General features: G+C 38.9%; 1 protein-coding gene and 1 long non-coding RNA gene across 2 annotated transcripts; one reads left to right on the top strand and one right to left on the bottom strand.

Moving 5' to 3' along the window:
• The first annotated feature begins 31 nt into the window (after positions 1 to 31).
• LOC144199227 (uncharacterized) lies at positions 32 to 26108 on the top strand. The gene is made up of 3 exons (XR_013326867.1): positions 32 to 128; positions 22389 to 22490; positions 25972 to 26108. It is a non-coding gene; the product is annotated as an uncharacterized LOC144199227 (long non-coding RNA).
• On the bottom strand, positions 21873 to 23724 carry yeats4 (YEATS domain containing 4). Its single transcript, XM_077720725.1, has 7 exons — positions 23515 to 23724; positions 23309 to 23428; positions 23173 to 23239; positions 23002 to 23096; positions 22837 to 22926; positions 22682 to 22769; positions 21873 to 22606 (listed from the first exon to the last, which is right to left on the bottom strand). The coding sequence occupies exons 1-7, from the start codon at positions 23563 to 23565 to the stop codon at positions 22437 to 22439; spliced, it is 681 nt and encodes a 226-aa protein (XP_077576851.1). The 5' UTR covers positions 23566 to 23724; the 3' UTR covers positions 21873 to 22436.
• Positions 26109 to 27011: the final 903 nt, after the last annotated feature.

Raw genomic sequence — 27011 nt, 5'->3', positions numbered from 1 at the left:
CTAGATTGCAATCAGGTGCTACTTGTTTCCACAGAAACCTCATTGGATAAGTTGTCAGTGCTGAATTGCTTGGAACAAAAACCTGCAGCCAAAGCCCAGCTCTGATGTAAAAGGTTATGGACCAACTGGTGAGTAGACTAATCTGTTGTTTTGATCAAAACATTTTTACTGAAGACTGCTTTGACCAAGTGAAAAATGATGTGTTGCCATTGAAGAGTTGGGTAAAATGACATTGGACCCAAAACTAAACAAAGTTTGAGGTGGCCTTTTTTTCAAACGCTACACTTGCTTGTACAGATGATATTGTAAATGTAAAGTATTTACCATTCAATAGGCACCTGTGATCTGATGTAGATGCAGCTAGGTTACTGCTCTCTTTTGCCTCTGGTTTAAATTTGTGTGGTAAAATCTCCCAGTAATCATATTTTGGGGAATTATTTCCTCCTCTGAACCACTTTCAATTGTAGCAATTGCATGACGAAGACTACTTTTCTGCCCAAATGTTTTCCCAATGTTTTGTGAAAAAAACACCCCCAGTTCTTTTAATCATTGATTTTAACTATGCAGGCACAATATTACATTATTTTTATAGTAGAATTTCTGTACTAGACTTTGACAAAATCCTATTGATTAATTAGTGCATTTTGTGTGATAATGGGGCTTTTAAGGAAACAACAGTTTTATGTGCCACAAGGGAGTTTGGTGAGCCTCCCTTGTGGTGGCTTGTATTGTTTTTTTAATTTTTATTTTTAATTCATAAAAATGAATTCATGTCAAGTGATCACCATATAGTCAAGGCATACACATTTTAACCAGAAGAGGGAACCCAGTATCAGAATAAATCACCTGTGAACATTAATAAATCAACCTTTTACAACGTAATCTCTAATCCACGCACTGACATTCAGTACCTGTACATGTCTACTGAAATCTAATCATGCGTGCGACCATTGTCATGTGTGTGCTAGTGATGCAGAAAATAGAATTTCCATCCAGGGTGCAGTGGACAACCGAGGGGTGGGACGTTAACACCTCACCCGCAGTTGTGTCTGATGTGACACCGTCCATGCCAAGGCCTTGAGTTGGTCCTCTGGGCCCATCTAAGCCACTGCCAATCGACCCCCAGAAACAGGATGGAGTGCAAAACTTCCAACCACATCTAAATGCTAAATTGGTCCCTAGTCACTCACAAGGCACGATGAGCCAAATAAGCAATCGTGTATACCAAAGGTAGGGAACCTATGGCTCGGGAGACATATGCGGCTCTTTTGATGGGTGTATATGGCTCGGGAGCCATATGTGGCTCTTTTGATGGGTGTATATGGCTCCCTGCCTTTTTAAAATCATTTTTCTTCATTAAACTCTTCTGCATGCATCCTCTCATTGATACTCATAGATTAGCAACAGTGAAAAAATGTTTTCAAAAAAATTCAGACTTTTTTTTCCCCTTAAAGTTGTGAAATGAATAATAAATGCTCACATTTTCATGTATTTTTACTTTTGAATTCTGAGTATGGCTCTCAAGGAATTATGTTTGAAACTATGAATTGTTTATGGCTCTCTTCGTCAAAAAGGTTCCAGACCCCTGATGTATACCCTCATACCAAAGGACAATGTCAAATGGTCGATAGGCCTACCATGCATGTTTTGGGATGTAGGAGTACCCAGAGAATTGCCACACACACACACACACACAAACATGGGGAGATGATGCAAACTCTGCACAGAAAAGGCTGGAGCTTTGGTCTCAGAATCCAGACATGAACGTTCTAACCACACTACGACTGTGCCGCCGGCTGCGATTCATCTTGGTAGAATGCGCGACAGGCTGACAGAAACTTAGCATCTAACCACAAACGGCCTCTGGACTGCAGTTGGATATTTGTATCCAACCACTAAACATTTAATAGAAACTTCTATGGCACAGGCAACATCTTCCCAAAATTTAAGGTAAATTGGTTATGTATCTTTTGAAGTAATCCTGTCAACCAGAAAAAAAACAACCAAAATGTAGCATCTAAAATACTAATGATAGGCTTAAATGATTTTTTTCTTGGCAGACTGTAAAGTATCCAAATATGGCTGCCATGAATACCTATATTAGACAAATATTTTAAATACATAGAGGCCTCCGGTGCAAGTTCCTGAAAGAGGCTTTTCTATGCTGACAGCTTCAGTCGCTCACAGTAGTGTGTGAGAGGCTGCATTGAGATCTCTGGTCTCCGGGATCAGTGTGTGGAGCCGCCGGCTGGGTTCACAGGGGTCAGTCTGAGGATGTGCTCTGTTTGTACTGCAAAGCCACGCTTCTGCCAAAGTGTGCGGCAAGCGTAGACCTTCTCCAGCCATTGCCAGAAAAAGAAAAGCATTTTTGGAAAATTGCTAAAATGTTTATACACAGTGGTAAATTCGCTAAGCTTAGTTTGGACTGCGGTGCTGAACGGTGTCGCTTAATATAGAGATTTGACTTTATGTATTTTGGTTAAGATCAAAAGATTGACTTTTATTGCACTTTTATCAGGTGCGTAAGAGATGGTGCTGTTTATTTGTGCACGTGATGAAGTGCATGGTCGTGTGTGATTCTCTACACACTTCCAGCTTCCTTATCCAATCCTCAGAGAAGCACTTGTCTAGTGACAGAACAGTAATTCATTGTCTGACAGCTGTTTTCTTTTCTGTGCGCTTGCCATGCTTGGATCCCCCGGTGTAATTCCACACACACAGCCAGTTGGAGCTTTTCCTAAATGGAAAAAAAAGGCCATGAGGCCAGAGCTGTTAGAAAAGATCATCGTAAACCAAACTCCAGTGCACTAATTGAGTAATTCAATTTGACTTTAAATTCAATTATATTCAATTATGGGTCAGTGGGATTTGTTTATTTTTTTTTAGCTGTCATTTTCCCCCACAAACATCTACTTCATTGCTACTAATACAGACATACTGTAGACATGTAGCCGCTAATACCCTATATATATGTACACACGTTTTGTATGGAATTTCGGTTCAAGTTAATTCAAAAGAAAAATCATTTTAAACATTTAAAACATTTTAAATAGCAAACTGACTACCTATGTTGACCACTTATGTTGTTACCATACTGACTACTTTATTATTAATAACGTATTTATTGATTATTATTATTTATTTGTGCACATCATGGTGAAGCTGTAGATCTCATTACACTCATATATATTGACAATAAAATCATTCAATTCAAAATGATGCTAAATTGCATTGTTATTCAAAACAAAACCCCCTTTAAGACCATATTTTTGACACATCTTTCGAGGCACACTATTGTATTCCTCTAATTCATTTTCTGAACCATGTAATCCTCACAAGGGTCATGGGGTTGTTGGAGACAGACAATCATTCACGCTCACACTCTGGAATTGCCGTTCATATGGGCAATTTATGGGGTTCAATCAGCCTACCATGCATGTCTTTGAAATGTGGCTGGAAACTGAAGGTTCCAGAGAAAACCCACACGGTGCACGTGCCTCTGAGACCCGAGGACAATATGGAAATCATAATGGTCAAAATTCATTGTGGAGTCAAAAGTCTGTCTTTTGGATTCTGACGGTAATAAAAATCGAAGAAGAATTTAACAGAAAGTTTCTCTGATTATGTGACAATGAGCAAGATTATATGACATCTGCAGCTTCAGACTTGTGACGACAAAATGGGATCCATTTTAAACAAGGCAAGTGGACAGCATACTCTGACTACTTGGCAGGTTTTCAAACAGCTAAACGATTTCACACTGGATGACAAACATTGTGAGTAAAAGTAACATGGATTAAATGCAAAAAAAATAAAGATTATACAACATGAAAAACGTGGCATCCCCAAACTGTAACCTCAGACAATTAATAACATATTCCTCCAGCAGAAATTTGCAACTTTAGAAACTTTACTGGACTTAAATACAGATTTATACCGCAATCCCATGGTTAACTATGCTTCAAGTAAACAGAGTTGTTCTGGCCTACGTGAAAGTTGTGTAAATTTAGCAGGAGAGCAGCAGGTTTCTCGGTGAGTCACGCACAAACGACTCTTTAAAAACAGTTTTCCTTTCATTTCCTCTCTGGATGACCCAAAAACACACTGCAGGGTGGCTTGTAACATGGCCCAAGTAAGGTTTGGCCATCACCTCTGTCCCTCATTTGTAGACAGGATGTTTAACCAAATTATTTGGACAGGTTTGGAGGGAGGGGGTCACAAAGGGATTTGGTCCAGATGGTGTTACTGAAGCATATTTGGCACTATGCTGAAAATCAAGAAACTGAGACATGGTTCTTTGCTAGCATAGTTTTTTACTCTCATAAAACAAATGATTAAATCAGCTTTATTGACAAGACAAATACAATACTATAGGAATTTTTCATCAAATGATTTTTTTTTTGTAGAATATTGGCTTTCCCAATTGAATTGCCATGATCCCTTCTATTTATTCTTAATACCAAATTTCCTTTTCAAGAGGTCAACATTTTCAAATGTAGCATATAGTTTAATGTGCTTTATGCTGTTTTTGTCCAGTATAAATGTATTTCCCTGAGCAAGTCACACCTGACATTTGAGCACACCTTAATAATTTTGGAAAGATTTTGAAAGATTATTAACAAACAGTCAATTTGACGTATTTCTAAATTAACATGCAGATGTTGTGAGGTCCATCTAATCCTTTGACAAGACTCCCAGTCCTGGCTGCACCACCCTATAGAGTAGACTTTTCATAAGTAATGACACTGCTACCTTGTGGCTATCTGGATGTATAATTATGCCCAATTTCTGGTCAGCAGATGCTCCCACTCACGGCTAAGTACATTAACAGTCTGTACAGTAAGTGGGGGAATGGTGGGATGCTTTGAAACATTGCCAAGGGCTTGGTGTGAAAATTTTATTATCGCTGAGTGACAATTTTCTACATACCTTTCACCCCCAGTGCTCATTGAAGCTAAAATTACAGTGAAAGGTTTAAAAACCACCATTCTACAAATGTCATTCATTTTTCCTTGGACAAGATGCTGTGCAAATAATGGTGCAACACTTCAATCCAGAACTCTAAACGGCAAACCACAGTAAAACGTACTTGGAATGGAGATAACTATAATTATCCAGTTTTCCATCGTCCTATACCTCCAGCAGTAGAATCCCAAACATACTATGCACACGTGCCCCAGCGTAGATAAACACAGCTTTTAAACCATCGGCCATGTAAAAGTTGAGTGATGATACCGTACTTTAAGGTCACTGAAACTAGCAGAGCCCTTTTCTGCACTGCTCTAATCTCCTTAATTGTGCATCGAAAAAGCCTAAGGCTTGAAAAAAAGGGTAGCGGGAATTTGCAAATAAAACATGACTACTGACAAGTCCTTCACACGAATCAACAGCCTTTATTCCGCTGCCTTTAAAAGCAGCCTGTTTGTAGATTCAAAAGATGATTTTGAAGGTGTGATGTAGGCAGTTCATGTGTAACATCACATGAAAACTGAGCTGCAAATCTGTCTGCCTGTGGCTTGTCTGATTGTGCGCAAGACAAAACTTAGACTGGGGGGGGGGGGGGGGTTGGGGGGGCGCAACCATAGGTTCTAGATCTCTTTGAGGCAAAGTGGAAGGCTGGGGGCCAAATTTGGCCCACCGCATCATTTTGTGTGGCCCGGGAAAGTAAATCATGAGTGCCGACTTTCTGTTTTAGGATTAATTTAAAATAAAGAGTATAGATGTTTATTAAATTTGCTGATTTTCCCCCTTTGTAAATAAATAGTGTGGCCTGAGGTCAACTAGTATGAAGATCTACTGCAATTTAGTGGAAAATCGCAAATTCTACAAAGTTGAGCCTTTTAGGGTTCAATTTACCCATCTGCTCTCTTTTAGTGTTTGTTTTGTCCCCGTTTATACAATGTTATGGCTGACAGTATTTCCCTTAGATATACATCTCAGTAAAAATAGGCACAGAGGGTGTGAATAATCACTAACATCCATGCTTCAGAAAGAAACATTTATTTCTATGCATATTTCTATATTTCTGTAACACTAACAGCTAACTGTCCATTTCCGAGCAGTAATCAGGGTACACTTGAAACTGGTTGCCAGCCAATTGTTGGGTGCACATGGTCCAATAACCTTTCACACTCAAACAAAGGAATGGGAATGAGTGTTCATTAGTAAACCCACCCATAAATGGGAGAACATGGAAACTCCACAAAGTAAAATTTGCACTCAAGATCAAACCCATGAGCTCAGAAATGTTAAGTTTTCTGTGATACCTACTTTACTATAATACTTAAGACTGTGGGTTAGTGGATGAAATACTAGCTAAGGTTGCCTATTGATGCAAAAATGTGGGCAGGGCCAGGCTGAGTGATTGCATGTGAGACTATTGGCCTCATCCACAAGCAGCAAGGTTCTTGTCAAACTAATAATTGTGGTAATCAACTTTACATATTATAAACACTTACCCATTCATTGTTCATCGGTTGTCAGGATTCCTGCTTGCTTGATAGTTTGCCATTCTAAGCTACAACTGTAATGAGTTACTACTGCATTTTGGGCCTTGAAGTGTTGAAGTACTGTTGGATGGTTCACCCAGTCCAGAACGTGGCAAATTTCTGGTGCCATTCTAACGATTCCTCCACTTTAAATGTGTTTCCACTTAATATGACATGTATTCTTGAGGATATACCTTCTTTCACGTGCTATATTTACAAGTTAATTGCAGCCCATTCTGGGTGTAAGCCGGTCTTCTTGGGGTCTTGACTTGACTGTTGTGGTTATTATTGTTATAGAGTTCAGCAGGACCTCTCCTCAGGTTCACAATTATATGAAACTGAAAAAAAACTGAATAAATGAATGAATTAAAAAATAATAATGAGGCAACTACTAAATATCTAGCATTTAAATATATATATGCTGTACATTATATATAAAAACTGGAATCTAGGTAGAGGTTTACTTCATATACTCTACATGAGAAGGAAAATAGACTGTCATCTGGTTGGTAATATCATGCAAAACAAAATAAGTTGTCTTGTTTCACACTAATAACTTACTGAGCAATTAACATGCCCAGTTAAAAAAGTAGGCAGCAGTGACATTCTCTGTTTTTAAATGTCACAAAAATGGAAGGAAAGCACTCATTCAGGCTTTTGAAATATAATCGAAGCCACAGAACACAGGTTTAAAAATGTCAACTTAGAGCAAAAGACAGTGTTACAAAAACTTGCCCTCTTCCAAATAGTTTATAACACCAAGTTCTCAGATAGCTTTGGGAAACAATCCATCTGGCACATTGGTCAGTCAACTTCCACCTTTTGTCAAGAGGTGACTAAATGCCATATATCATATTATCTTTTCTTTGGACTTTGCTTTCTTCATTTTGGCTTCAAAATGCTGTATGTAAATTGCAACTCTCTTTGTGTATTTATTAAAGCTGTTGCTAGACACTATTTCATTTCAGTTGAATCTTTTGGGTGTGGGGAAAAGGCGACAGAGTTACTGGCTAGATATAAATTTGACAACAGATGTAATTCTGTGTTCATCTTTCTTCACATGCCGTGCTGGGAAACCAGTCATTGACTTTTTTTAATAACATGATAGCACTGTAACTGAGACTTAACCCACCACAGAGCTTCAGTACTTGTGGCTGCAGTAATTTCTCACCTGTAGAAACACATTTTGTGCCAATATATTTGGGCTGACTTGTTACATTTTAACTATTCCTTTCCCCGACCAACCACCCTATTTGTTGTTCTCTGTGTGTTTGGCTTCCAGATATAAGGAATTGTATCCTGCGTCTCATTATCTGTAATCGCAATGACCCTGAGTTGTGATCTTGCCAGATGGTTCCTTGCTATAAGAGGAAACACCACAATTGGCCAACCAATACAGAACTTCTGGAAGTTCTTGCAAACATCCAATCTTGCGGATTAAATTGAATGGAATATAGAGTTGGCCCATAGAGACAAAACACATAATATGGGATTGTCCAAGGTTCAGTTGTGGCGTGTTAGCCCACCAGGCAGATAGATTTTTCGGCAAGACCAGGACACATCTTGCTCACCATCACCCAATCAAGACAGTTTCTTGGTTCTTTGTAAGGTACTTTAAAGCTCAAAGTACATTTCTAAGGAAACTCGATGAAAACAAAAATAATCTTTGTTTGGCAGTTTGGCTGCTCAAGCACTGTAGGGAGTTTTGGATTTATGGGGTTGCCGACCACAGAATCCTAAAATACCAGGACACACATTGGACAAAATATAATCCACATATGAATCTTATTAGTTGGAGATCATGCCTGTGAGGTTATAGGGCTGCACAGCATGGGTTATTTGGAAAACAATGATATTTTAGCAGATTGTACCACAGGCTTTGCATCAGTATCATTTTGGCAATTAACGGTAGCAGTCAGAGGGATTTTAATGGTCACCTTTCTTATTCATATTTCATTTTGATGTATTTATTTTTCAGTAATCTTTAGTATTTTAAAAGTTACTCATTTAGGGATAAGTGGCCAGATGGGCGAGTGGTTAGCCCGTGGTGGTTTCCGACCTAGCTGTCCAGAGTTTGCATGTTATCCCCGGGCTTGCATATATATTCTCTGGGTACTCCGGTTCCCCCCTCACACCTGAAAAACATGCATGGTAGGCTGGTTGAGCATTCTAAATTGCTCCTAATTATGTGAGAATGGTCGTTCGTCTGCTTGCGCCCCATGATTGGCTGGCCACCAGTTCAGGGTATCACCAACCTGATATATGTAGTTTTTCAACCCTTGTGAGGATAAGTGGTATGGGAAATGAATGAATGTTTAGGCATGCTCAAATTAAAAATGAATATTTTATTCTAAACAAATTTTAAAAACGTCTGAGTAGAAATTATTCAACATTTCTCTAAACTAAAGTAACCACATGCTCTCTACAATGTTTGATGGATTTGCTCTTGAGATACGTATTGGAAAAAAAGGTGTGGTAAATTAAACAACCTACCAGTGTCAAAGTAAAAAATTAAAATAAAAATAAAAAGCATTTTTGCTCAAACAGTCTGAGGGATATTCACCAGGGTAACAGGGGTGCTGGAACTTATCCCAGCCAACTGTGAGCAGAAAATAACCTGAATTCACGCTCACATTCATACCTTGGGCAATTTAGAATATTTAACCTGTTTACCACTGTTGTTGGGATGTGGAAGGAAACAAGAGTACCCAGAAAAAAATCTTATTAAGTATCAATCCTCCAAAAAACGAATGACTTTTTAACAAAAAAGCGCAAACAAACACTGCATGTTGTTGGCTGCCATTGAACCGATGAGCTCAGAGGGGCTTGTGCTAACTCATCATTTACTTGACATAACAGTACAAGCTAAACGTCTTAACCAATACAATAATTTAGTTTAGTGGCATCGTTATGCTTCTTTCTGTACTTTGATGGTCTTTCTGGGATGAAAGCCTGAGGAAATAAATTGTTAACGTTCATGGCAGCTCTATGCAAACCAGCAGGAGCTGCTGCAATGGAGGATGAATGATTACTGATTCCCATCAGACGTACAAGGACAGACATACTGCAGACGTCCATGTGGCTGCAGCCAAAATAGATCAATTGATGGTGGGCAGGTTAAGGGCCAAATTCATTTGACTCACTTGACTGAGGACTAAACTGTTAATTCACATTACCTTTAGCCTAATCTAGGCCTCCCCCAAGAGTGTTTTGTGTTTTATACAGCGCTGGGAGAATAAATCTTTAGACAAGAGGAGAATCTGACATTTCCATCAGCTGCTTGCCTGGGCTTGCTCTAGACGATCCCTCAATGATACCTGAACTCACAACCATTTGTGTAATGTATGCCATAGCTTCTACCTATCTCGATAGAGAGATAAGGGCATAGCGGTGTCAATTGTATGAAGTCCATTTAGACTTAAACTCAAACCCTGAGGTGCTAAAATGCAGCTGTCTACATGTTTGGAGGAAATTTTGCAGCAAAAGAGGAATGACTTACCACAGTAAATATGCAAGTCAAGTTATGTGGCATGTAGAGGCAAGGCAGAGAGTAATAACACGTGGTTGAAAAAGTCAACCCATATGCTGACCCGCAATATTGATCATGTACAGCTCACTTTGTCTGAATAAAAATTAACACTCTGTTCTCCAGAGGCCTAACTTGTGCATGAAGCTTAGCTTGACTCCACTTATGATAGTTAGCCATTAATAAATGCCACATCTTGTCTGTCAAAGGCTGTTAAGGAAATTCAGCCCAGACCATAATTTGAATAATTGCTATTGTCTAGTGGTCCAGTCCATTGTTGTACTGTCACACGCATGAGGAAACAACTCTTAGAGATATTGGCCCAAAAATGGCAGATAGTAGCCTTGCTTTTACTTACTTGGAAAATGAACTCCCCCCGAAATGTAAAAGGTCAGACTTGTTTTTCTACAATAACACTTAAAATTAAGGCAAAAATCATGACAAGATCAAAGGTTTTTACCAGAACAGAACTCATTTATCATGATGCACATTGCTGTCATATAACCTTGAGGAAGAGCAGAGCTACTGTGAACATAAGGGTGTACATGCCTGTCCAAGAAGGATATAATGGGCACTATTCCAATTACGACATTAATGATCTTCAAGGAAAACTAAATAGGAAAATCATGCATTTAAATAAGGCACATGTGACTTCCTTATGAAAGAGAATCCTTTGGAGCCTATTAGGTTTTTCATGTACATAATGTGAAATCATATTCATTTTGTGGATCATAATTGTAATGGGAATACGATGGCTCTGAACAACAATACATGCATACATTGCCTTTCAGTAATAATGCTGACAACGTGCTAATGATACACCAAGAAAAGATCTGGAGTAATTCTTGTGGCCAAGATCAATAATAGCATTCATTTACTAATGGTGTATAATAGGCTTACACTCGTCTTTATGTATTGACCCTTGTTACTTCACAATCACGTGTATATGGCGTTTTATGGGTGGTGTTTTGTGTTGCATGTAGAATATATTTCATATACTTTAGCAAAAAAATATTATTTTTTTTACCAAGAACTGAATAGATAATTGGAAATTGACAAGGCAAATCATCAAACATAAGAATATGGCATGAAGGAGAAAACCTGTATACATGATGTTTTATGTAGACTGTGTGTCATAGTAAATCACAATTCACATCTTTTAGCAAACAAAGATATATATTTTTAAATTACCAAGAACTAAATTGACAAGAATAATAAAATGACAAGACAATTCACAAAATAAAATACTATGGCATTAAAAAGAAAACGTGGGCACTCATTCTGTGCTAGATTAAAAAATAATAATAATAATAATAACTTTTTATTTTAGATGTCATTTCTAATGGGGCATTGAACATTTTATAACTACTCCCATTTCATATATGGAGATACAAGTGTTGTGTTGACAGCGGTGTACTCACAGTTTGAATTAATGAGACCAAGACGAAGTGGAAATAAGAACAGGGAATACAAAAATACAAAAATGAACCAAAACTTGAAGAGTCAAGCATACCTAGGATGCACATCTAACCCTAACCTTACATTGGCAAGGATGCCACAAGAAAAGAACAAACAAAGGACACTTAAATACACAGAGATGGGTTAACGATACAATGAGTTTCTTGGCTGTTGCTGAGAAACACTAAGTTTGAACTTCTTCCAAATGTTTTCCATTGACTTTATGTCTGGGACAAGCTGGTCACGCCAGAACCTTGTCATGTTGGAAGACACAGCCACGACCCTTCATTGGTCTAACTGAGCGATGGAAGTTGTTGCAGTCCATTTGTCATGTCCCATGTGCAGAAAAACGCCCTCATGCTTCACAGTTGGGAGGATGTTCTTGGGATGGTACTCATCATTCTTCTCCCCCCCAAACATGGGTAGTGGAATTGTGACCATCTCACCAAAAAAAATTCTCACATGACTCCTTTTTAATATCAAAATGATCATTGGTAAACTTAAGACAGACCTTGACATGTTTTGGTTTAGGGACTGGAACCTTTCATCCCATGCATGATTTCAAACCATGATCATTTTGTGCATTACCAACCGTTAATTTTGGAAACGGTGGTCCCAGTTCTTTTCAGGTCATTGACTAAGTTCTCTCGTATGAGATAAAATTCAACGATTTTAAGGCACTTTTAAGGGGGTGCAGCTTTTATGCATATGCAGTCAATATGCGAGAAAATGTGGTAGAATTTTACATGCTGTGTATGTTGTTAAGCACAGAAATCCTATTTCCCAACAAGATGAAGGCAGTGTGTGCGCATGTGTGTGTGTGTTTGCGTGTGCATGTGTGGGTGTGTGTGGGAGAGAGCACATGTACATGTGCATGTGTATTTGTGTTTCCATGAAGCAAGGCGGAGGTTGACGTCAAGCATTGACCTTGGATCCCACTGGTGTTTACTGTTGCCTGAAGTATCTGTTCTGGCCAATGGTGACAAACACACACATGCCCACACAAATACACACCCACAGTCATGTCTATTCTTCACAATTTAGGGTATCTTTAAGAAACAATCCTGACTTTCTCAGGAAAGCATGAAAACAGTATCCTGGCATGCTTTGATTTATAGAAGTGACTGATGTCTAGCCAATCAGCAAGTTTTGACATGCAAGTAAATATTTTAATGGATTTTTTTTTTTGAGGGGGGGGGACACTTAGTAGAATTCATTGCCATTGCCCCAGCATTCATTCATGTATTCATTTTCTGAACCACTTTATCCTCATTGGGACGGTGGGGGGTGCTGGAGCCTATCCTAGTTGACTTCGGGCCCGAGACGGGTGACTCCCTGAATCGGTGGCCAGCCGATCACACATCAAAAGGAGACGGACAACCATTCACACTCACACTCATAGTGTCCAATCTGCCTGCAATATATGTTTTAGGAATGTAGAAGGAAACCGGAGTGCCCGGCGAAAACCCACGCAGGCTCGGGGAGAACATGGAAACTTAAGACAGGTGGACCAACCTGAACCCGGGACCTTAGAACTATGACGCTGACATGCTGACCACTCATTTGCCAGCATTATAATTGCCTTCAAAAAATATATATTATTTGTACAGTGGGGCAAATGAGTATATAGTCAACCACCAATTGTGCAAAAGTTCTCCTACTTGAATAGATTAGAGAGGCCTGTAATTGTCATTATGGGTAAATATCAACCATGAGAGACGAAGAAAAAAATCACATTGATTTTTTTTAAAGAATTCTTCCATGCAGATCTCTAGAGCAGTGATGTTTTGGGGCTGCCATTGGGCAACATGGATTTTCAACTCTCAACAGATTTTCTATGGGGTTGAGATTCAGTCTTCCCAGCCTAGCACTGGTCTATTATTTTGTCTCTGGTGGACTTTGAAAGCTCTTTAGTCTTGGCCGTAGTGGAGTTTGGAGTGTGAAAGACTGAGGTTGTGGACAGGTGTCTTTTATACCGATAATGAGTTAAAACATATGCTATTAATACAGGTGACGAGTGGAGACCTTGTTAGAACTCTTTGACCACCAGAAATCTTTCTTGTTTGTATGTGACCAAATACTTATTTTCCACTCTAATTTGGAAATAAATTCTTCAAAAACCAAACAATGTGATTTTCTGGTTTGTTTTGTCCCCCACATTCTGTCTTTCATGGTTGAGGATTTCCCATGTTGACAATTACAGGCATCTCTAATCTTTTGAAGTAGGAGAACTTGCACAATTGGTAGTTGACTAAATACTTATTAGCCCCACTGTATATACCTACAGCTCAGTTTGCTCAGCCAAGTTCTGAAAGTAGACTTTTTGCTTTAATTTCATGATAAGTATTTTCTCTTTTAATAAACTGACCTCAAGTGAGTGACCCACTTTCAGTGAAAACAACATGGACAAATTCATAGTAACTTTATTAAGCCATCATTAATAAACACGTTATTTACTTTAATCAACACCAAACACACAGCTTTTGTTTCAATTGTTATTCATGAAGCTGCAAATGCACTGTCAATAATACAGGTCTTTCTTTGTGGGTTGGCAGAGGGTTGTATAGGGTTGTGCGTGTGTTCCGCTATTGTTCTGACTTAATTTAAGTGTTGACAGTTCGATGTTTTGAACTAATAGAGGTAATCAACCCCCAATGTTTTAGAAAAACTAGAGTGATGTAATATTTGACATCAAGACAGCCTGGTCATGTTTATTGTTATGAAAACTTTGACCTGGTGCGCAAGGTGTCAGAATGAACCAATGTAGAGAGATTGATTTTCTTAAAAATAAAATAGGACATAAATTAACCCACACTTCCATCCTATTCTATTGAATAAACACAATGATTTATGAAAGGTCAGCCAAGCATTGTAATTATTTTCAGATTCCCCATTTTATTTAAAAGTTGGATTGCAATTCTATTTTTTGTTATTTAGTCACTGTATCCCTGATGGGTATTAAACAGACAGATCCTCAAAGAAAATGATGATATTAAAAAATAAACATTATCACTTCTGCCATTGCACTCCCTCAATGATCATTTTGATTATTTAATTCATAATCATTTATATATTTATTTAACATCCTATATACTTCACTTCTAATGGGAACTTTTAAGTGACATTTTGCAAAATATTGGAAACACATTGCACCGTTTAAAATATACATTGGACTGTGTTCAAACTTGTCGAAACTTCTCATTTTGAGAGGTGCACTTTTTAAAACCACAAGAGGCATGCTGCTGATTTTTAACCCTTTACAAGAACTTGTCATTGCAAATTAAGCAACTAACAGAAGAAAAGCCAAAGCTGATTTGTTAGATAATGATACCTAGTGGATCCATTGCCCCTTAATTAGAGTCTCGAGTCCCAGACCACGGAGACTCAAGTGAGTTATATCTGAGTCCGTGATTTTTCTTATAGTCCGAGGTGAGCTGTATGTCATTAAACTTGCAACTCGAGTCATCTCGAATCCGAGTCCCTATAACTCGAGTTCAACTGTCTTCTTTCAATTGTGAAGAAATCTTTTGCATTAGATTTTAATCCATTAATACCATTAAAAGAAATTAATCAAACATTGGCACAGTCTTTTAGCACAGAGCAAAAAAATCATGTTGTCATTTTACGAGTAACTGTAAGCCAACATTTTTAGAAGCACTAAAGGGAGGTCAACCCCGAGGTCCGTCTTGCGGTTCCGTCTAATGTCCAAAAACGTCCAGCCTTGACTTTAATGTCCTCTCAAATGTGTCAAGACATCATTTGCAAATGTGGTCATTAAGTTAATTCAATTATTTTTAACAACGTGCAGACACGTAAAGAGGAACTGGTGTATGTCGATTCATGAACACATCGACACGTGAACACATTTTAAATGAGAGCCATTAAGTGCACAGTTTCCAGATGAAGGGGTAACAAATTGCTCCTTGTGGACGTAGACATCAAACATTCTCATGAAGACAGAATCTGGGGAATGCTCCATGGAACATAGCACATTTCCAAGTCTGTTTGAGCTTGCCTGTGGTGAGGAGAGGATGACAGGATGCAGGTTTAGCAGGCCAAAGGTTCACTGAAAAGTTGAGGGTGTGTGTGCAAACGCAAGGTGCAGGACACTAACACATACCTTTGCTGAGTGTAAATGTTTTGGTGGCTTCTTGTCAAGGAGGGCTGAATGCATCTTTGACATAATTACACCGTTTGTCAAGGCTAAAGAAGAGGTTTCATATGAGAAGAGGATTGTCTGGTCAGTGTGAAAGAGTGGAAACTGGGCTGCCAAAAATGGGAAGTTGTTGATTAAACATCTGTGAATTAGTGACAGTTTGTGGGTGTGCGCCCATGCATGCGTCCTAGTATTATGAAAGCTCAGGATTTCTCATATGTACTGTCTTTTCTAGACTATATAAGTCACTTTGGCTGTATCTTCCAGTGTAAAATTATTCACAGATTATATTATTTATTATCATTTTTATACTGAACTGCAAGAAAAAATAATTGTGAAGGGCTTTTTCCTCCATTGTTTGGGTAGTGCGATTTATAGTCTGAAAAATATGCTAGTTTTCATTTGTGTTTTATTTTTTTCATTCATTCATTTTCTGTACCGCTTATCACCACAAGACCCATGGGGGTGCTGGAGCCTATCCCACCTAACTATGGGCACCAGCATGTTTTGGGGGATGTGGGAGGAAACTAGAGTACCTAGAGAAAACCCTCACAAGCCCGGGGAGAACATGGAAATTTCCCACAAGAGAATCAACCTGGGTTCGAACCCAAATCCCGAGAACAGTGAGGCATTAACCACTCATCTGCTCATCGGACCAACATATTATGATCGGCCTCTAGTACTCTCGCAGATAACGTTAATTTAAGATCACAATAGGTATGTTTAAACGGAGAGGTCGGAAGACTTTTGAGTGACCAATACTTGTTGAGCTGGTGCTGTCCTGAGTACCCCCATCCCAAAAGAGCTCAGAACTGAGAAACAAGAATAACTGTCGAGCGGTATAACAAGGAAATATGCAGTGGAATGTAAAGTAGGTAGGTGTGAGAGAGGGAAGCCATCCATCACTGTCTGACACAGATATGTTACTTGTGTTAAATTTTGCTTTTCAAAATATCTTCATTTAATTTTGTGTTTCTGTTATAATTTCTTATATAGTAAAGTGCCAGGGTGAATTCTTTGTATTTGACGTAGGCTGTACTGAAATTTGATCCAAAGTTTTACTGTCAGCAAATATTGTGATATATTTGACAACCTCTTTTGTATTGTCTTCCTTTATTGCTTTAGAAACAAGATAAAGGGAAAACATTTCAAACAAACACATGGTAGAACATAAATTTTTACTATGTCATGACATGAATGATGGCAATCCATGAGTCAGAATCCAGATGTTTCATTGATCATGTAGGAAATGGTACATTTTTCAAATCATGCCGCAAATACTACAAGACATGATGATAAGGCTTTCAAGTTCAGTCAATATAATGTGCATCATTCCTCTTGCATATATCAAATGTGATAACTCCAACTCACCAAGAAGAAGACACAGTGAAAAAAATGTATATATATCCGTGAAAAGACGGATCGGGAGATACAGTATTTCTCAGTGCAAAGAATTACCTGCAACTGCCTGGCCACCGATTCGGGGTTCAGTCTTAGCTCCTGGTTCAAGAATTTGACTAGGTGAAAGTAGAATAGAGCCTGCAATTGGCTGGCAATCAATTCCTCATATAGGTCTTGTATGGTGGTGACGGAGCCTATCCCAGCTCATTTAGGGCACCAGGCGGGGGCAAACGCAATAATCATTGACCGGGGACGGTGGGCTGAATTGGGGGTGGTACGGCGATCGAGTAGATAATACACCTGCCCCAAAGTTCTGAGATTAATGGTTTATACACAGTGTATTTCAATATTGCTGTCTAGACTTTGCATGTTCTCACCATGCCTGGCTACAAAGTTCACTCTTCAGGGTAATCACCCAAGGCAGGCTCACTTGATTAGACCCTTCATTCAGCAAAACCAATACTACAAGATGGCCTCATGCAAAACTATTTACAGTCACGGTGCATTATTGGGGGAACTAAATCAGATTCCCTCAATCCCATGGCTGCACTGCGATCTTCTGTTAATGAAAATTATTGACAGAATTATTGAAAAGGGCAGCCTTGGCGGAGATCAACCCTAAGTTGGAACAAATCCAAATTACTGCCAGAAATGTGCATCCAACTCTGACACTGATCATAGAGGCCCACATCCCATAGTCCATTGCTCCATACTCCTGCCGTACCACCCCAGAACTGCCTGGGAGACACGGTTGGACGCCTTTTCCAAGTCCACAAAACACTCGTCAACTGGTTGTATCCCATGACCCCATGAGTATCCTCTCCCCTAGAACAGGTAGGGTAATCTGAATTGCCGTTTGATGCATGAGGATAAACAACAGTCACGACTCATCAACCCCCACTCGAAGGCGGAGAATGCAACCTGATTGTCCACCGTGGTCAACCCAAATGTGTGAGGGATGATAGGTGTCTCTCGCCATGATTCTTAATGGCATACTTAATGAACTGTTGTCACAGCCTGTTTGTTACTTCATCAATTTTCTATTTGCATGAAGTAAAAGTGTGATTTTAAACTTCTACACTTCACCCATGGCTTTGATTTGCATTGGTCAATATCCATTATGATTGCATTAGAAAGTCCTGAGACAAAGTACATGACCCATATGGGGCCTGTCTGTTTTCCCTTTTCTGAAGAGTGCGAGAAAGTGTCCAGATCCACAAAACATGCATAATACGTTATCTGTCCGATCTTAGATCTTGATCTCTGATGTGGGGTTGGAGATTTTGGCAAACGAAATCCCTCATAAAGTCATAAAGTTTGTGTCATTGTTGCATTGTTGATGTTGTTCCATCTTATTATCCCCGTTCTTGCGATGCTCAGAACTATTAACACTTGATTTATTTTTCTGGTTGGCTTGCTTGTTTGGCACTTTGTAGATTTGGAAAGATAATTAATTTGTATCCACATTTTGAGCAGCTTTTTTCTAATCTCCTTCAGTGAGAGAGCCACACAGAGCATATAACAGAATCAAGATGTTTTCCATTGGCTTTGACCACGCCAAGCCATTATTATTTTGGTTGGAAGTTGGCCCTGTCACACGTGTATTTCTTTCACAGCAGAGACAGATTCCTTTCAGGATTCCATTCCTGTCATTTCGGTAAGTTTTAAGTCAACATCCGATGCATCTGATGCAATGTCTAGGCACCTTCACCCCTATGGAGCTGAGAAATGTAAGCCTCCTGATATCAGACTGCAAAGTCAATTAATACTATACAACAATATGACTCTGTGCGGAGATCACTACAAATTTGAATGTCAACAAATCTTGATAAAAGGAAGAGAATAAGTTTATCTGAATGACATGAGGACAGCGTATTTGTTCAAGTCGAGGAACATTTTTATTACTGAAAAGGGTGAAGTGGTTAAAATAACATAGAAGCTTTAGGCTTGGACAACTTCAGTATTGGATCCATGTGGTCGAAACTGACATTGTGAAAATTTATATGCTCCATGAAATATTTTATTTCAACTGGAAAATGTTAGGTTTGCCTATGTTATGATTTAATCAGAGAACATTACATTTTTAGATGTGGTTAGCAATAAAAAATCCCACATGCCGTAAATGGATCAGAGGAATGAGAGGTATAAAATAAATGGAGACATGACTAAAAGTACAATCATTTTATTTCATTCAATCAGCATGAAGTGGCAAGTGATGATCAAGTGCAAGTTTTGAGGGTCACTTATACTATATACTGAAAAATCATTTTTCTTTGGTACAACATCAACTGATATTCAAATGCAAGTCATGTTTCATGTCCAGTGAATCACTTCCCCGATTACGAATTAATGACATCAATGGCATTAGTCAACACTGAAGAGAAAATGGTGACCTAGGGTGACTTAAGACATCACTTGGAGTCAAAGGTCAAGGGAGAAAATTTAATAGGTACTGATTTGTGTCACATATGCAACCAAAGATCAGTCTGCTGACGTCTTTTCGTGGCCATGAATCACAGACAGCTGCGTAGCAAATGTTTAAGAACTCTCCCTTCCGTGTCAATTTTTATAATTTCCTTCAATTCAGAAAATGTGCTACAAAAAAAGTACACAGTAAAGCTAAGTTCATTTTACATTAATAGTAATAAATAAAGACAAGATGAAAACTACACCGTTCAAAGGATACAGAAAGTCGTTCAGTTTAATTTGAACACTCCTTTTTAAAAAAATGTATTTCCATCCCACATGGGAGAAGCATCATTCCAGAGAAAGATCTATTAATAGTAATGATGGTCTTTCCTGGGCAAAATGCAATGATAAAAATCATTGACAAATTCAAATGCATTGGGAATGACAGATAATGGAATTATTATTTGTGTAAACTGTTTATCAGCACAGTGGCAAATTATACAATATTTCTCCCAGAAAGTCTTTCACACTACTAGTCAGACAATCTTGAACATGATACAGCAGGGGTAGGGAACCTATGGCTCAGGAGCCACATGTGGCTCTTTTAATGGGTGCATATGGCTCTTTGCTAACCTGTGACCTAAAATATGGAAACCGCTGGTTCTTTTTTTTTTGCATTAGAATGTTTTCATTCATTGAGGGTGCGCCTTATAGTCGTGAAAATACGGTAAACAAACAATTATACTTAAACTCAAATCTTTAAGCCAATTTACAGTGGGAAGGATCAGAAATAATATGAACCTCTCTACACTGAAAGATTCAGATTGTCATGAAAATGCCACTGTAAGTAAAGACAAAAATTGCTACTGGTTTCCGCCTACTGTCTATCCTATGTACAGACTGCTCTGCAACAATTTATTCTGAATCCATGGAAAAACATCAATTGTAATTAGAGGTTAGATGAGAACGACATAGTTGTTTTTTCTCTTCTTCACATGGGAACCAAACTTATGATGGAAATCACAGAGAAGCTGTCATTCTCATTCAGACAGGGAGGATTTTGACGGGACGTGGACTGTGCGGGGCGGCAGCACGCTGTTTGAGGTTTTACTGTTGTCTTGAACCGCTGCCTACATACTTTCTGCTACTCAAACGATCGAGGCCTTCAAGGTCCATTTTCAACGACGTGTGTGGGGGAAGCTACTGTAGGTTCTGCTAAGGTTCAAACTGTGAGCAAATGAGTGCTTTCTTCTCAATGAACCTGTATTAACTAGAACATATCAATATACAGAGGATATGGTGCATATATATCTTATTATATAGGGTCCATGCAGAGCAAAAAAAGTTGTTTCTATACAATACTATATTTTGGTGGCAGGATTACAATTGCAAAAGAAGTCGAACAGAGTAAATCTTCTCACGACAAGCATTGAAGTTTCCACATGCTCGGCCATTATTAAGAGCCAAAGAACAGAGACTACTGTCTTTTTACTTCTTGGGGGTCAGCTAGTCCGTGTGTGGATTGGTGCAACGGCAGAAACAGAAACACTGTGATTATGACTGTCCCAAATAAATATTTTAAATGGCAAAGGCGAAGGAGGGATGACACAAAACCCAAAATCTAACCGTTGTGTAATTATATCAGTGCCTAAGTTTTTGAGGCCTTCCTGGCATGGACTTCTAAGATCACATAAGGACGCCTACTGTACAACTAGAAACACGGCATGAAACTATTCATGGACTGACGGGAACAACACAATCATTTTTTTGTGGGACAAGTCAACAACATAGAGTCCACAAACCAATGTAGTGGACTCTTTACATCTGCAGCAGATCTGAGCCTGGGCAATATATTTAGCAGCCATGTTAATCAGAGATCCGTAGGCATAAAAATAATAAATAATGAGCTTCCAACTAAGTATGTCCATACATGAAATGTTTCCAAGGGCAAAAGTAACCAAACGGTATTCTAATGAGTATACTAGAAAGACATTAAGAGTATTCAACTGATGAATTTTGTTTGTGAACAAGTGCTTGTCCAAGACACATGAATCATATTTCTCAACATAAAATTGCACGGAATTCAAGGATTTTAAAGGATTTGACGTCGTTAAAAGAGAACTAGAACTTGTGGCCCATTCCAGTTTATTTTTGGGCCAAAAAGTTAACTTATTGGCCATCATTGGTGGCGCTACACATTCAATTTCCTTTCAAAGACATTTTCTCCCCAAGATCTGTCACTATAATCAACTTGAGAATTGCACTAGACTCAAATAAGTCACTGCATTATAAAATGTCATAACACTGCCAGATGCATATCAATAAGTAATCTTCTCAGACATTTTCTATTTTATGAGCTTGTAATGTCCTCATGTAGAGAAAAAGACAAACTTATACTCAGATTTATGCGAGTCATACTAAAACAACAAAAAACAAAGGTTGCCCTTATTTATTGTTTATTCACAAGTGGCTGATGAAACAGTGGTAGACCACCTACATGTTTTTGTTGAAATCTCACACATCATTCTTTTCTTGAACATAGTGTAAATAAACAACTTTTTTCTTTGTTTGCACAGTGGCGGAAAAAGTCGGTAGAAAAAATTATAATAATATAAAAACATCTTGATCGTGAGGAAGTCCCACCGCATAAAAAGATACAGTATTAGCTGCCACGGTATTTCTTAGGCCAGCAGAGAAAGCCTTGAAGGCCCTGACGGTCTGCCACTGGTAAAATCTATTGTTGAATCAGTTTTTTTTGTTTATTTTTGTTTTATCAGCAGTCAGCTCGTGGGTTTAATACGCTCATACTCTAGATTTGATGGACAAAAAAAGCAGGTTGATATTGTTACAAAATGAAATGAAAAACAGTTCATAAGAAGTCTTAACAGGAGATTTCCTTATGCCAGTTCAAACCATTAATTTCTACTTTCACTGGACAATGTCTTTACAGAACAAATGAGGATGCGCAACAGCCTGTGCGTATGAGAATGAGGGTCACTCAGTGGTCTTTGTGCTCTCCATCGTCCTCCAGTTTCCTGATCTCCAACTTGAGGTGGTTAATGTTCTCCCTACTGGCCTTCAGCTTGTCTTTTAGCTCGGCAATCTCCTGACTGGTTCTCTTCTTGGCCGCCTCCATTTTTTCCTTGGTCCTCTGCTCTAGCTCGCCGACTGCACGCACACACATGTGCACATGTTAGAATAAATACCAGTGTGACAAAAGTGAGCGTGCTATTCTAAATATACATTCTGTCTCGTGTTTGTAAGCGCCCAAAGTGAGTTGCCTCGTTGTAGTCAGTAGCTGCTGCATCATGGCCGTCGGATCCTGGAAAATCTGTTGAAAAATAACTGAATGAAATCATACGTTTCTCGCGTTCCGTTTTCGCATTTTTTTCCTTCACCATTTCATCGTAGAATTCCGACACGACCGTTTTCTTCGGCATGGCGCTGGAGTCCGACTGGAAGAGCTTCAATAGATGGTAAAGGGTCACCTGGAGAATGATATTGTTTCAATACTGGTGGTCAATTTCCTTTTTGTGCGGGGCATGTTTTTTTTTGACCCTTACAGATCGCTCATTGGGGTCAATAAAGACGATTTTGATGGTGATCTCAAACTCTCCCCATCCGGTCTCTGTGATTTCATAAGGGGGCTTGGTCACCACTGTAGGGATGAGATGAATAAAAGCAAAACACGTCAATTAGGACTTCAAATGCGAATTTGGACGAGAACAACTAACCTCTAAGTGGATTTCCATAACTCTCGTGCAGCTTAAATTGGATCTTCTTCACATACGCTGACATATCCTAGAGGAAAACAGCATCAAATCTCCATAGTCGACAGAAAGTTGACTTAAGGAGCGTACCAAGACCTGCCTCATTTTTGTATGGTTTCACGTAGACGGACCACTGATGAGTGTGTCCATCTTCCTCTCGCTTCTTTCCAAAGTAACGAGCAACGTTTCCGAATACGATGGGCTTCACAATAGTAACTCCCTGCACACACAAAAAAAAAAACAAAGTTGAAGCCTAGCGGAAGCCAATAAAATAGGCTTGGGATCCGCTTCTTCTTCTTTATTTACCTTCACTCGACCGCCGGAATCTGGACCAAATTCCGTCATCTTTTTAAACATAATAGACAGACACTGGCATGAAGAATATACGCCCAGGAGACGCTTCACATTATTCTTTTTGGTCTACGGAAGAATTGCAGTTCTGTATGGCTCGCATTGTTTACTTTATTTGAATAAACGGCGATTCCCGGAAGTGCAACGTCTTCTTTTGTCCGAGTGGGCCCCAAGTACCGGAACAAATGTTCCGCATTCACGCGTGTTGCGTTTTGAATTGCCGGACATATCATTATTTCAACTTTTTTTTAAGGGACTATCATAGCCCCTTAAAATAATAATAATAATAATAATAATAATGATATGTCCAGCAGTCAACGCTGAAGATGAGTTCTGATATCACATTCTGTCCACTTACGGTTAAGGGGTATCGCGTTCTTTCTTTTTATAAAATAAAATTTAAAAAAGCCAAAACTGAGGAGCATCAGTGTTTTACTCACGTTTTACTCACGTGTTTTACAATCATGTGTAAAACACATGAGTTAAACACTGACACACTTAAAAGAAAAACAACAAAGTTCAAGTTTAGGCATATGTTAGAACTTAAAGAACCATGCATGTTTGGCTCCCCATGATTCCTTTTTGATCATGGCAGTGCCGAAAATACTGAGAAACCTTTAGAGTGAGCAAAAGATTGTGAGGAAAACCAAATAAATAAACCATACAGGGGCGCAGCCTTATTCAACAATGTGTCAAGAATAAAGAAAGCGCTATTCAGAAGACATTGTTCCATTTGCAGGGACTAAAAAGAGAAAAGTTAGTTCAAAACATGCACTTGCCAAATATGTTTATGCATAAAGTTCAAATGAAATCTATTCCTTAAGTTTGCTTCTGTAGACTGTGATGAAAGGGGTTTTGCAAACTTCAATAGCACATCAGCACCAGAAAGTACATCAGGTTGCTATTTTCCCAGAGAATAGTGCAGAATGATTACAGAAAACTTAAAATTTAGGTCAAAAGGTTTAATCAAGGTTTCATACATGAAAAAAAAAATTCACCATATTTCCTACCTTTGAATACATGGCAAGTTATGCACTGTGGTATTAGGGAACCAACCCTCCTCATCCTTGAAAAGGACATTCTGTATGGAAAATGTATATGTTGCACCATGCATTTTCTTATTGCTTGAAACACACGGAGAAATAATCACACAGTGATTAGTTGTTCCGCTTAATCCAACTCTTACTGTAATGAGGAAAGTCTCTCGTTTTTGTCAACCTGTGTGCACCGAGACATCAATGATGGAATACCGATTCAGACTTTAACATGTCACCCTTGCTATGTGGATCAAGGAATCAATAATCGAACACCGGTAAACATCCAATCAAAAACTAGTGGTACATCTAACATGCAATTGTTAATAACATTTTACCATCCAATCCAAAACTAGTACATCCAACATGCAATCATTAATAACTTAAACACTTTAGCATGTCACATATACATAAATAGACTAAAAAAAGCTAGCAGATGGCCATTTACTGGCGAGAAAACTCTTTGTTAGACCCCAAAGGTTATCATATTTTAATAACCATATTGGGCAAGATCACAGAAAGAAAATATTAGATATGGATGCTCGGACGTTGGGTCGCCGGTCTTTTGGTCGCCGGTCTTTTGGTCCCCGTTGGTCGCCGGTCTTTTGGTTGCTGTTAGGGTTATGGTTGTCAAATGTACTTAGTTATTAAACCCTAACCCTAATGGCGACCAAAGGTCCGGCGACCAAAAGTCCGGCGACCAAACGTCCGGTCACGTTATATATGACATTATATAATATAGTTATATGCATGGAGGGCACGGCGGCCGGACAGTTTTGGGGTCGAGGATTCAATCCTAGGTCAGTCCTTACTGTGTGGAGTTGGCACGTTCCCCCAGGGCTTGCATGGTTTTCCCGGGTTGTCCGTCTTCTTGTGCCCTGCGATTGGCTGTCCACCGATTGAAGGTGTCCCCCGCCTGGTGGCCGTAGTTAACTGTGATAAGATGCAGAGCCCCATGCAACTCTTGTGAGGATACGCGGTCCCAAAAATGAATGAATGAATATTCATGAGGATGTGCGCGGAAGTAATAATCGTGTATAATACCCTTGAGCTCGTTCTGTATGCTCAGCATTTGTCAATATGCTATTCACTGTCCAAATCCATAAAGAACTAAGAACAAATACGTGATGTCTTGTTAGTTTGTTATTTATGTAATGGTTGTCGTTAGATCCTAAGTATCTGCTTTGAAAGAAAACCAAAGTTTTGTCATAACGAGATTTATGAGCTGACTGTCGGTAACTTACTTTATATTTGCATTACCAGATGAGAACACTAATGAGAGATAGGTAGGAATATATTTGATTACAGTATAACATATTGCAGAGTTGTGACTAATATTAAAACCAGACTAACAGATCTCCATCTGTTTCTTCTTCAGATCTCTTCAACACTTTCAACCCAGCTCTTACTGTTTGAGCCAGCTTGCGCTTTGCAAACTCACACTCGTTCTCGTGGAACAATTTCAATCCATCCAAATGGAAAGCAAGATTCCAAACTAAACTGAACTCCAACATGGTACTGTGTGGTGTTTTTGTTATTGGAAACATCTGTGAGGATTCATCAAACATTAGGTATGAGTGATAGAGTTATTTGGGAATCAAAGAATCAACAACGATTCCGTAAAGCGGTTGAAGATTTTGTGAATTCACAGCTAGCACGATTCACGAGTATGTGATCTGGGAGTCATAGTGGAATTTTCTCACAAGTGACAAATGCAAGCATGTATGTATTTATGTTTAAATTGCAGGGTTCATTGCTTTTTCCCCTAAGTATTTGTCTTGGGTGTTTTGCTGGTCAGTGGCCTGGCCAGCGAAAAGGGGTTGTCCGCACCAAGAAGCTGTCTTTGAAAGGAGATCAGAGAACCTGCTGACCTAATTACCAAGATGTTTACCTCCAGACATCTGGGTTGCATGCCTTCCTTCTGCTGAGGGCTAACATGGAGGTACGAGATGTCATTGGGGCAGGTCGAATCAAATCACACCAAAAAATCACCAGTAATATTCAATGTTAACCTTGCATGACAAATTCTAAGTTCTATCGTTAAATGTGTTTGGTTGTGTAAGAACATAACAAGCTCTCACACTAACTCCATAAATCATATTTGGTTTAACCTCCCCAAAAGATTTTATAGATGAATGAACAATGATGGACGTGATCCCACAAACACACGCCAGTTATAAATACCAGGGATGGTGCCAAGGATTTAGGGCTGAAAATACCTGAAAATAGCTCCTCCCTCCAATACGGCTGTATTTTTAGGGTTTCTGTTCGTCATAAGCCCATTTCTGTTATTTAAGGCAATATCCCAAATGCCAGTGTCAAAATAGTTTTATTTCAGCAAAGGGAATCACTTTGGGTTTACATGGTATGCGGCAAAGAAATGACTAGACCAAACTCCTCTGCAGCATCTTCATCTGA

Source organism: Stigmatopora nigra, chromosome 7 (genome assembly GCF_051989575.1).
Source record: "Stigmatopora nigra isolate UIUO_SnigA chromosome 7, RoL_Snig_1.1, whole genome shotgun sequence".
In the NCBI taxonomy this organism is placed as follows: Eukaryota; Metazoa; Chordata; class Actinopteri; order Syngnathiformes; family Syngnathidae; genus Stigmatopora; species Stigmatopora nigra.
Note: the sequence above shows the minus strand (reverse complement) of the source record. Positions and strands in the feature narration are given on the sequence as shown.

Coding starts and splice junctions, on each gene's coding strand:
- yeats4 (XM_077720725.1), bottom strand. CDS start 23,565: ATGTTTAAAAAGATGACGGAATTTGGTCCAGATTCCGGCGGTCGAGTG. Junction 23,429..23,514: donor ATTCCGGCGGTCGAGTGAAG/GTAAATAAAGAA, acceptor TTGTGTGTGCAG/GGAGTTACTATTGTGAAGCC. Junction 22,770..22,836: donor CGGAATTCTACGATGAAATG/GTGAAGGAAAAA, acceptor ATTTTTCAACAG/ATTTTCCAGGATCCGACGGC.